Raw genomic sequence first — 13,375 nt, forward strand, 5'->3', positions numbered from 1 at the left:
GGAAGGGATCTGGTCACTCCTGTTCTCAGAGTGTTCCAGTACAGCAGGAACAGAGCGTCTCTGAGAGTCTGCACCGTGAGTCACCTCCAGCTCAGCCAGTCAGCATCTAAGACTCAGCTAATTACATCCCAAAACATGCCCTCTTTGGCAGGACCAAGAGCAGGCAGAGACGTTCTGTTTCAATCCGAGGGAAGGATGCAGAGAAGCGGCTTTTAGAATAATCATTTCACATGGCACGGCCCTCTGCCTCTCAGCCGGAGAGACAGAGCATCTAAAGCCAGCCGTATCAGAAAAACACACTGTGCACGGGGCTTAACGCTTCGCCACCACTCACCAGCTCTCTTTGTTCCCTGAAAATGTGAAATGATATATATATCTTATCCATGTAACTGATTTTGCCAGCCAGAGATAGTTTCAAATTTCTATAAACTAGCTATGAGTGAAATATGAATATTTTAAGCAGCTTAGCACTGATTTAAATATATTTACCAGCAGTGTGTTGGCTGTGGGCCAAGACACTGTGTAATGCTCACAAAGCCACCACTACTAAACTCAATTTAAGAAAGCTGATCATTCAGACTGGCAGCGCTAAGGCAAATAAAGTCATTTAAGAAAAATATTTCATTTTCTGTTGCTTTGTAAAAATAGCAAGGAGTATAATGCAGATATGAGTAGGCATAGAGAGAGAAAAAGGCAGAGAGAACACAACGACCAGACCAGTGTGAATCACTTCCTATTCTATAGCGCGTCTTCCTATTGGGGACATTTTCAAAAACACAGACAGTATGGGCAATGGCTTTAGACTTGTCCTTGTTGTTGGCAGACATGAACAAGCCTGGTTTCACTTAGAAACTGACGATATACTATCGAGTATGTAACGTTTTGAGTATCATGTACTTTTGTTCAGATGTTACCAAGAAAAAGGACTAGAAGACTGTATATCCAACCATCCACATGTTAAAACCATAGACTGTATATATGAAAACGTAGTGTTCAAAATGGGTACATGTTAAAACGTAGTGTTCAAAACTCCTTTGAAATAAATGTGTGTTCACCTCCAAACTTACTCTTGTGCAACATTTGAACATCTACATTTTCATGACAGCTGTGCAAATTCCATATGCTAATGAAGGCCATGTGATGTAATCTAATAAAACCCAACTGCTCATTGAAGACCAGGTGATATGGTTTACATTTCCTAGTAAAAAGTCAAACTGGATTTTCCAAATTACTACTGTATTTCGAAGGTTAAGCAAAGGGTCTTATTGCCCTGTCTGGGCTCTTTTCTCATTCATTATTTTCTTTTTCTTTAGGATAGTTCGGAAATCATGATTCAAAGTTTCATACTCTCCACAAATATAATATTTAATATTCCAAAAGTATTTTACTGTGTTTCCTGATGGAGGAAAACCATGGTGTGTGTTTGGCCACAGCTGATATTAAAATGAAGTGACTTCTTCCTGTGGAATGATATGATTCACATTATCCAGAGCGCTGAATGTCCAACTTGACCAATCAGAATCGAGTATTCAACCAAGCTGCGTAATAATCATAGCTAACGGATTAACAGTCCCAAAATGATCTTTGCAACCAAATACACTTCAAATGATAACACACTCACATCACATTGAATAACACTTGTTTATGTGTTGTGGACTGCAAACCTTATTACCTTAAATGTGTGTTGTTGGGCAATGACTTTACCAACTGTTTCTACTTCTACAGTATTCTAAATACACTAAAACATGACATCTGTTAATTACAATATAAAACTAGAGGTTTATACCAGCGTAACACCCTTATGATCAGTGACAGGAAAGCAGCAGGTGTTGGTATCTTCATCATACCCATCACATATGGCTGGCAGGGAACAGGCACGGGGAACCTCAACATTATAAAACTGTACATCTGTTTAAATAAGGCCAATAAAGCTGCACCTCTTAGTAGGAAATCATCATAAACGGAAAGAACAAGTGAAGGGGAAGTGCTGCAATGCTATAACGTGTGCTCTGCTGCCAAGGGCATAAAAAGAGTCAGTGACACATCATATGCTTGAGTTACCCTCAATGAAGGATGATACGATGAGTGTTGCCATTCTGCGAAACCGCTGAACTTCTCTCCGTCTCAGCAAACATGCCTACTGGCTGAAAACAGGTTCTCAAGTATTAAGAAAATACACTCCCACTGTCTTTATCTCAAAGGCATTGACATGTAGGTCATTTCTACCAACCATGTGTGCCACTCAGTAAACAGTGCCTAGAGATGTCTGTCATTTTGGTCCAAGATCAATGTAAATATCTTAGCAACTCTTCTTTATTCATTGATCCAACACTTGGCTACAACGCAGGTTCCACAGCTCTCAGTCAAACTCTGAACTTTTATTACATTAGAATAGATTCAACTTGAATGTCATTGCACAGAGTACAAGTACTAAGACAAAGAAATGCAGTTAGCATCTATCCGGAAGTGCAAAAGAAGCAGTAGAGTGCAGTGTGATGAATAGTTTAATATAAGAAAAGACATAGGACAGATGTAACAAAGTTGAAGTGTGGTGACCTTCTGACCTTCACAGCAATTGCATTCAGTATTTTATCTAATGTTAAGAGTAGATAGTAATGGAAAAGCAAGACTTTCTGTTTTAAATGAGGCCTGAAGAACTACGAAGATTAGGGTGTCAGAGTTTGACCCGCAACCAACCCCCAAGCCTAGACTCTGGGGTCTTCTCGTGCTTCATTTGCTGCTTCAGGTGAATAAAGTTGCATCGTGGTTCAAAATGCCTTCAGCAATCTCTTCTGAACCTAATAACTAAGTATAAAAGCGTATTGACTGGCTGCCAGTGTCTGCCCAAATCCACCTCAAGACCCTGGTACTGGCTCACCATGCTGTGAGGGATCTGGTCCTTCCTTCATCCAGGACATGGTTAAACCATCCAGGACACTCCAACAGGTCAACTTCCTTCAGCTTGCTACACCCTCACTGCGTTTTGAACTCATGTAGCCCTCAACAAAAACACACCTGTTTGCTATCCTGTCTCCGAAATGGTGGAATGAGCTCCCCATTGGTATCAGGACAGCAGAAAGTCTTCATGTTTCTTGGCAAACTGAAAACCCACCTGTTTCGCCTGTCCCTTGGCCATTCAAATTAGAGGAGGAAAGGAAGAATTTTGCATGTTTGCATAAGCACGTTCGGGACGAATCCCGATGGGCCGGTACTGAAGTGGGCCGGTCGGATAAGTCACTAACCCACCCCCCCCACCGACAATTCTACTAGCGGTACTTACTTGGGGTACCGAGGTGGGCCGGCGGTACCGAAGTGGGCCGGTCGAGAGTCCCGGGCTGATTTTTAGTCCCAGTCCGCCCCTGTGTCCATCAGTCCCATCAGTTATGTGACATTTCCCTTAACATAGTAATTATTGAGCTTTTGAATCATGGCGACATCACGCAAGGTAGTTGAAATGGGTCAAGAAACACAAGCAGTCTGATAATCAGAGGGCTTGGAAACAAAAAATGGATGAGAAAAACGAAGGCCAAAGCTGTCTCAAACATTTCCTTTCTTCAGATGGAATTCAGATTGATGCTGTTGGGGCTGGAGCTGGGTTTACAGCCGGTTTATCACCCTGCCATCCCTGCATGATGACATCCAAAGATGTTAGATACATTATTTGGCATCAGATAAGAGATGTCCTCATCCCAATGTCATGAAGCAGTCTCTGCCCGTGCCCAACATTGCCTGCTGTTAATCGAGTTCAAGAGAAATGAATACATGTTTTACAATCAAATGCAGTAATACTTTTGAGTGAAAGACCTGTCTTGCAAAGCACTTACTGGTGGAAGAAGTGCTGATGGCAGGGCACATAAAATAAAATGTACACCGCAGAGAGAGCACAAAGGAACTTGAAGAGCGGCACTGAATTTCAGGCTAAATATATAAAAGACCTATGCTCAGCATTATTGGTTTTGTATAGGTGCATATTCTCTCGTATACTGACAAGTGAGAGCAGATTTAGTCTGATCTCTATATCTGTAATTATACAATGAGACAGGGTTGCAAGAAAGTGTACTCTAAGATAATTATTTTCAGGTTAAGTCTGAGCTTTGAAGCTGAGAAAAAATCAAATAGGAATGTTCCCCATTAATCTGCAACAGCAAAAGGAGTTATTTCTTAAAAATATCAAAGCCAGGAGAATATATTCTGCTTTTGTCCAATTTATTCTGGTTGTATTTAATGTTTCATTAAAAAGGCCTTGGATTACAACAATGGCAATGCGCTTTAGTCTTACACTGATAGCTCTAGCAACAGATAGCTTTTCCCACATTTTCAGAAAATGCAGGAAATTCATTTCCTTGTTTAAAGGTATCTTCTCATTAAAAATATATTCTCCATCCAATCAGATGACTTCCTCTGATTGAGGTCAAATGTAGTTCAACCTGCATGCGTCTAATTGAAATGATAGTGTTCTGCTAGCTCCAGATAACCTTAACTTCCAACACTTCTTCTAATTCAGCTTGCTCATTCAAGTAGGGAAGACGTACAGTAGAGCTGGTAAAATAATTAGCAGACAATCTGCCTTTTAAACATGAGGATACAGTACGACTGCTGCAGCGAGTGAGTGCTGAATGAGTGTGACGATTTGGCAAAGCACCGCAGCAGATTGAATACGAATGGAGACTGTGAGATGGTGAACACAGGTTGTTTCTAATGTGACATTTCTCACACATAGTTCAGAATATGAGGAAGTAAGGGTGGAGATGTTATTTTGCTAGCTTGGCTTAAAGATTACAGAGCATGTTACAAAAAGGACACCTATACATTTGAATCTAATTGCTTATCCTACGGTGGCCCTGCAGGTCAAAATACAGCAATTTCACAAAATATGTGTATGAAATAATACAACATTGCTCAGAACAAAGTGACGCAGTGTCGCGAAACACAAAGACATTTAGACAAATGTAAACATTTCACATTACACAAAAGCACAAGAGAAAAACAATAGACTTCCTCTGTTAAACTCCCATCATGCATAGAGCTGACTAATGAGTGGTTGAGAAGTCAACTTTGCTGTTTTATGATTCAAAATGAAAATGTTAACCTTGACTCAACATTAAGCCCCCTTTTCAACCTCAAGATACTTCTTTGGACATTCTGCCACCAACTCCATATTACAACTGATATTTTAATGGACCCGAGCCAGTGGAGGAACAAACCACTCTTTTATTAAGACTGCCATTTAGTGACTTTAAGATGCAATGTACCTCTTTTTTTTGGAACATGAAAGAGCTGAGTTAACTGCTAAGCAATTTCTGTAACTTTTTTTTCTCTCTGAAAGGTTGGTTTATTTTGACCTTCAGGGCCACCATACCACCCCTACAAAGAAAATCAAATAACAATCCTAGCTTCCAGGGGTCTTGTCATCATGGTGGGAGGGGTACCATTACCATTCAGCCTGAACACAGGCTAACTGTGGCTCATCAGGCACCCCAAGCAAGAGCAGGGTGGAGGTTTGAAGTGCCCATAAGTTTATTTTAGACTATGTTTGAAATGATTTATGCATGTTGGGTTCAGGTTCACTTTGGACTTTTTATTGTAGTCCTTCACATTAACTCTAGAGTCTAGACACATCTCCAAAACCACCAAATCACCACATACACTGTGTGGTTCAATACACCAGCCTTAATGTGAGTGATTACGCTGAATATAAAACTATTTTCATCATACTAAAGTGTAGTCTGAATTTGATGACCATGATGACAAAAAAGAGAACGGAAGGCTGCATTACTTTATCAATTTGTATTTTGGACGGAAAGCAGGAAGAAAAACAGAATATGGAGCCACAGATGGCTGAAGATGGAGACAGTATGGTCTGTTATGAGCTCCGTTTTATTTTTATCACAGCACAGTCTCAGTCCAGACTACAGTTAGCTACCACATTTTCCTGGTGCAAAATCAGATCTGGAAATCATCCAGCAAGCTGTTTGATCGATCAAAACATTAATCAGGTGCCACCAAATCATATCGTGAAACATAATTATTCAATTATTCAACGATCAATTTATGGTTAAAATGTGTTTTATTCCATAGTGTGTGGTCAGCATGCATCAGAGATATGATCAGCTGATGGATAAACTCATGTTCATCAATAATAGCACCATTAAACAAACAAGATATTCAGCTGTTATGTATATTCTCATATTGTACATGCTCTCATTCAGGCTGTTCCGGTCTCTATGCTAAGCTAGGCTAACTGTCCTGTCTCCAGCTCGTGTGTATCTGTCTTGTCTTCTACTTGTCAGTACATACATTCTCATTGAAATGTCTAAAACAAAGCAAATAACAACATGTCCCTAAACATTGAACTGATTCTCGATGTATCTTCTGCATTGTGTGTTTTCTCTCCGCTGGGTTCTGTTTAATACCCCGGAGCGTTTTTATCCTGGTCCCTGCTGAATCTCTAACATGCTGCTTGGATTCATATGATAACTATGCTTAACCACAGAGTCTTTTCTGCCAAATACTGTATATGAATTATACATTCTCCTTTGATGTAAGCCGCTGTGACTGGACTGCAATTCCTAATCCATAACCTGCTCCATTTTTCAAATCTAAACCTTATTTTCTTTATTCTTTTTCTTCCATCATAAGTATTGATTATGTTCAAGATTTAATGTGTTACTTTACCAGCGAGTGTGATGTGGCTGCAGTTGACTGGAAACACTGAAATATACACCCAGAGGGGGAACCGCTCCAACAGCTGAATCCAAAAAACAATTTGAACTCTCTCTCACACACAAACACACACACACTCTCACGCTGCAGAGAATCTGAATGCTTATATCTCTTCTCCTTTTTACCACTGCCTAAAATGTGTATCAACAGGAGGAGACACAGGGAGGAGATATTGCTCCCATGTGGCCATACATGTAGGAAGTGTGACCAAACAGGCAGTAAACATAATCCAGCAAGTGTGGCAGTTCAAATATTAAACATGGAACTTATAATTGCCTCTCTCTTGTTGCAGATTGTTCTCCCTGTGCTTTCACTGTCTACTGACTTACAGTAGCTTCAAAGAAAAATAATTAATGCATGTTAAACAAAATGGTTGAAAAAAAGAAAACCCAGTTATAAAATGTGCTGCATTACATGTTGAATTTGTGTAAAATATGCAATATGCATTTAAATGTTCTCAGTTACTGCAGAGTCTATGCAAAGAGGACTGCCCACAGACAGTCTCTACCACTGCTACTGACATGTCTAATATACATAACAATCAACTGATCATGGTTGTGTTGGTTCAATTTGCTGTAAAGAGTGGACTGTTTCTATGGATCCATGTGATGATGTGGCATCATTCTGTATTATACATGATCAACTAGCTGCAGCACTGGCATTAGCATCTGTGGGGTAATGATGGCAAACTCAACGCAGTGGTTTTATAGTTTTTACTATCTCAAATTCAACTATTAGCCTAATATACATCAATATTGTGTGGTAAAGGTCTGAGACAGGAGAAACACGTCAGTCTTCAGGCATTCAAATCAGGTGCAAAACATGCCTATCCATCAACTGACCTCCAAGCCCAAAATGTCAGCCTTACAACATAAAGGACACCCTACTTGCTGCACTAAACAACATTGTGAAGTGCAGAAATTAGAACTGACTGGCAGTTAGACCATACAGGTTGTTTAGGAAAGTAGTGACAGAATGTTTAAGAAGGCCATTTTTCATTAGGAGTGAAGTATGGATTTGACTCTGTTCAAGGCTGATTTGTTTCTCTCTTTTACTTTCCCATGTAAAGAACAACACCACCAATTAGCCGGTAGTTTCTAGCTTCCCCACCGCCCTGAAACGCCTTCATTGGACTCAGTAACATAATGATACAATGAAAAAACCTAATCATTGCCTATCAGGTACAATGTGTTGGAGAAGGGATGCACTGAAAAATGTGAACCGTTGACTTTAATGAAATGTATTATGTCAACACATTTCACATAACTGTATATAATGTTAAGTTTGAACCCAATATTGTTTTTATTCAAATTTGATATTTCAACTGACCTAATACAGTTATGTGAAATCGGTTGATATAATACATTTAATCACCGTCAACGTTTCACATTTTTCAGTGCATCCCTTCTCAAACACATTGTATCTGATAGGCTAAGGTGCGGGACATCTCTAAGTGGTTGACCAATCACAACAGAGCCGGCCAGCTAACCAATCAGAGCAGACTGGGCTCTGGTTTCAGACAGAGGGTGAAAAGAGGTGCTGCAGCACAGGCTGTATGAGAACAATAAAGAGCTTTTTGAACATTAAAACATGGAGACATGTCCCAGTAGAGACACTACATACTGATATACACCTGAACATCAGCAGGAGAGGACTCTTTAAAGTAGAGACACTACATACTGATATACACCTGAACATCAGCAGGAGAGGACTCTTTAAAGTAGAGACACTACATACTGATATGAACCTGAACATCAGCAGGAGAGGACTCTTTAAAGTAGAGACACTACATACTGATATACACCTGAACATCAGCAGGAGAGGACTCTTTAAAGTAGAGACACTACATACTGATATACACCTGAACATCAGCAGGAGAGGACTCTTTAAAGTAGAGACACTACATACTGATATACACCTGAACATCAGCAGGAGAGGACTCTTTAAAGTAGAGACACTACATACTGATATGAACCTGAACATCATCAGGAGAGGACTCTTTAAAGTAGAGACACTACATACTGATATACACCTGAACATCAGCAGGAGAGGACTCTTTAAAGTAGAGACACTACATACTGATATGAACATCAGCAGGAGAGGACTCTTTAAAGTAGAGACACTACATACTGATATACACCTGAACATCAGCAGGAGAGGACTCTTTAAAGTAGAGACACTACATACTGATATACACCTGAACATCAGCAGGAGAGGACTCTTTAAAGTAGAGACACTACATACTGATATACACCTGAACATCAGCAGGAGAGGACTCTTTAAAGTAGAGACACTACATACTGATATACACCTGAACATCAGCAGGAGAGGACTCTTTAAAGTAGAGACACTACATACTGATATACACCTGAACATCAGCAGGAGAGGACTCTTTAAAGTAGAGACACTACATACTGATATGAACCTGAACATGAGAATAATAGGTCCTCTTCAAATAAAGCTTTAAAGTTATTGGTAACATCACTAAATGAGGTTGAAATTATGCATTTATTAGGGACTATATTTAGTTGTGGATTAATACACATTTGTGTCACCTAATCAGTGACATCTCCTACAGTAGCAGTCTCTTCACAAAACGCCTTCAGCTACATTGATAAAGCAAATAAGGAAATGAGCTTGTTCCCTGAAGGATGCTGTGATTATCACCTCCCATTTCATACCTAATGCTCTCCATTGCACAATGATCCGCTTAGCCACCCATTGTTTCCACGCAGCGCAGATTTCCCTGCAAATCCCCTTCTTTACTATTCATCTGTGAGGGGGGGGGGGGTAGAGCCGGGATGATAATGTCAACTTTTCTGTTCAGTTATTGACAGAGAGTTCTTTTCTAAAGAGGGTTTTTCTGCCTTCGACCTGCAACATTTAGTCCACCCTCCCCATTAGATGCTGACCTTCACACTAATGCCGACCCGCGGGGAACACACCTGATTGCTTGCTGACAAAATTGCTTCGATGAGATGTGAGGAAACTCGTGGAATAACCATGACTCCCTGGCAATGATGTTGAATCAAATCAATGACTTTCCGTACCGTCTGTTGGTTCCTTCACCTCAACTTCTTTGATAATGCTACTTTTCTAAAGTGCATGTGCTTTCCAGTGTGAGAAATATATTCTGACCCTGAATGTGGCTTCTCCTTCACACGAGTTATCCAATTTCCTGACCTCACCTGTCTGCAACACATCCTCAGAAACAGAGCAGTCAGAGTTACAGAGCGGCAGGTCGTCTGTATCCAGCTTTCTCTTTAATGGAGATTCAGTGATGTGCTCTCTATCATCAGAGGTTTTTAGCATATATATGAGCCTCTTTCTCTCAAACTGCTGAACAATCACACCATGTGAGCTCTTCCCCTGCTTTAATGTCCTTAATGCCAGCACAACTGTTTAAAATACAATCGTCACCATATACAGTGTATGTGCTGTGAAGCTCTTTCACAATTAGAGTCTATAAAATCGTTTTTTATCACAGGATCTGGTCAGATTGATTGAAAACAACAGCTTTGGCATTCTTCCTCTGAGCTGTTTTTCTTCTGCTGGAATTTCTAAATGGAAATCCAATTCAGCCATCCATCACTCTTGCACTATAATTCTTCAAACGGCTGAACGAGTTCAACCATTTGCATTTGCAGGCTCTGACAGTATTTTGAAGAGTGGCTAAATGGTGAAAAGACACCCGGATGTTAATGTTGAGATTATTGCTATATTACAAGCTCCTTTTTAGGCCATTTCTCAGAGTCAAAGCTGCTCCAGAAGCAGAGGAAATCCCATTTGGGAAGTTCAAATTAAATTGGCAGAGATAAAGCAGCTTTGTCAGTGGAAGTGGACGTGCAGTAAACGTGTAACTGTAACATGTAGCTAATATTGTGAGGGCCATGCTGTGTCCTGATTATAGCATTCAATACCATCCATCATTTATTTGCATTTTGAAACATCTTTGAGTGTTAAAATGGGGGTGTGGAGTTTGAAAAACATTGGCATTTACCAAGGCTGGAAGGGACAAGTGTAAGCCACAATTGAGTTGCATCATGGGAAATGTAGATTCAGGGTTTTGCAGCTTGACTCATACAAGTATCAACAAATCTGCCTCTGTAGCTCAGATTTCAAGCATGTGTGGTTTCATTTGTCTCTCAAACGTTACCCCTCATTTGTTAAAGTGCAATACTAAACTGGAGTGCACTTTCAATATTCTGATTTATTTATATTCTGATCCGTGTTTCTCATTACAGTTCAATCAAAACTGTTTCCTCCTGCTGAATGTTTTCACAATTCAAACTGAAATCACCTCAGATCTTTTCAGATCTGAGGTGATTTCAGGAAATGCTACTGAAGAGAGGAAATGTCCGACAGAAAGATTAAGGATGTAACTGTTCAGCACCGTCCTTCTAGTGTGTTGAAACGCAGGCCTATTTAACAGACTAACGGTAAAGACCTGATGAAGTAATAGGATACATACACTGTCCCCTCTACATATGGACACAATGACTGATCTGGAGTCAGTCTCCATGATGTGGAGAGACTGCTAACGCCCTGCAGGATCACAGGATTCACCTTTCTATCATCTCCACTCTGATTTAGACCCTACAGCTCCATGAGCAGAACAATCAATGTGCACCTCATTAATCTGCATTCATGAATTAAAGAAATGTGTATTTAATTACTGAGGATATTCCTCTAGATACTGTAGGATGAGCGCTGTTTCTTCCAATCCATGCAAAACTAGTCGGATTAATCAACCTAACTGTCAATGTTAATACATCAGTTAATACATTTATTTTGTGATTGCAGTGAGGGTTTGTGAGTACGGTTCAATTACATGACTTTTTAGGATAAATTAAATCTAACAATAATGTAGTTATTCTCTTCTTTCTGCTGTTCTGTTCAGGGTGATCTGCAGGCTTTCACCTCTGACTGCTGCCCCCAGCTGCACAAATGTTGACAATATTATTCAAACCCACATACCTTCATTTGTGTATGAAATGAAAACACATCTAGATGTTTCTCTTTGATAAAATGACGCAGCTAAAGTGTGGAGCTGGTGGGGAATGCTTCCTGTAAGCGTCATATCGTTACAATGTGTTGGAGCAAACACATTGTATTTAGATATTATAAGATATATTTTTCCTACTTTATAGCAACAAATAAAGGGGGGAATTATGGTTTAAGGGTCATGTAAAAAGTTCCATTATAGCATACTTCTGACAATACAATATATTTTTTATAAAAGTAAATCTACTGAAAAAAGAACATTAAAAGTGTCTCTTTGTTTTTTCTTCTTACATTCTTATGGACACACCACTTCAACATTTAGATTAGCTATCCTATATGAATAAATAATTGAATAACTGCACATACACCCACCCACAATACACACACTAACACACACCCATGTTAGGTCACAAGACTCTGACACTGTACACACACGAGCATTGATATTTGGAACTTTCCAAACAGCAACAAGTTACAGGTCACTTTAGTATCATCCACTCAGCTTTTCACAACACATGTGTGTACTAACTCTTTGGACTCTTGCGCTATTGCTCCTTAAATGCATTGTTACAGAGCAAATAAAGAGTCCGAAGTGCAAGTGTCCCACACGTGAGGACATAGAGGAAGAGTCTCCAACAGGTCGGGGGAGAGCAACAAGCTTCATGGGAATAAAAACGCAAACTTTTACAGAGGAGAAGAAAAAAGCAGCTCACCAAATCTCAAGACGTGTGGCATCCCATGAGAAAATCCCACAGAGTGCAGCAGCAGCAGCAGCCTGACGGAGCTCCGGACCCTCGCAGTGAGGATGAGCAGGGAGGTGGTCTTCATGGTGCTGCTGAGTCGCGCGGGAGCTTTATTCCCTGAATCCGTATATTCCCCAGAAGTGTTTTCTCTCTAACGTGAAGCAGGGCGGCTGGGCACCACCGGCGGGCAGAGTAACGCTCTCCCTAACATCCATTCAGCAGAAAAACAGCACTGCGTGTCCAGCTCACTGCGCCAAGGAGAAGCAGCCCTCCGACTCAGCTGATGGGGATGGAGGAGGGGGTGGCGGCGGAGGTGGCTGGGCGTCCATGTTAGGCAGGGCAGAGCTTGAAGAAATCCATCTACTGAAAGACAGAGATTGGAGAGGGGGTGAGATCCAGCGCGAGAGTGTGTGAGAGCGGAGCGGCGGTGTGTGTGAGCTCCTCCTGCTGCACTGCCGCACACACTCCTCTGACGTCGCACCGGTGGGGGAGCGCACAGGGGGGACCGGGCATGTTCCTGCTGCTGACCACAATATCACCAGCCGAAAACCAGCTCATGCACTATCCCCCGCTCCCTTTCCCCTCTTTTCCCAATGTCGTGCACTGATTTTCCCCTTCGTTCCGGTCCAATGACCGTTACTGTCCGCCCGTGCACGGACGTGTACGAGCCGATCTATGAATGTGAAAACATCGCCTGTTTGATCGGAGTCACTCAGGCTTGGACTCATGTGAAGCCGAGCTGTCGGGGAACACTCAGCATGATGAATAGCCTCAGCCCGCTCTGTTTCACGCTTCTGTCTGCTCAATTATTACTTTTTTTTATTTCATACTTTTTCCTGCGAGTCCCCCTGTACAGCCTGTTAGATCAGAGACAGCCCCGAACATTTTAATTCAATTTATCGTGA

At 41.0% G+C, this 13,375-nt stretch overlaps 1 protein-coding gene across 2 annotated transcripts in view; it reads right to left on the reverse strand.

The window, feature by feature from the left end:
- grik2 (glutamate receptor, ionotropic, kainate 2) overlaps positions 1–12,814 on the reverse strand; it is a 274,277-nt gene extending 261,463 nt beyond the window's left edge. For both annotated transcript variants that reach the window (XM_034115672.1, XM_034115673.1), the window contains exon 1: positions 12,441–12,814. In XM_034115672.1, coding sequence (XP_033971563.1) covers positions 12,441–12,555 — 115 coding nt within the window. In that variant the 5' untranslated portion in view covers positions 12,556–12,814. The remainder of the gene's footprint in view (positions 1–12,440) is intronic.
- Between the last annotated feature and the right edge of the window lie 561 nt (positions 12,815–13,375).

The sequence above is a fragment of the Trematomus bernacchii genome, unplaced genomic scaffold, assembly GCF_902827165.1.
Source record: "Trematomus bernacchii unplaced genomic scaffold, fTreBer1.1, whole genome shotgun sequence".
Lineage (NCBI taxonomy): Eukaryota > Metazoa > Chordata > Actinopteri > Perciformes > Nototheniidae > Trematomus > Trematomus bernacchii.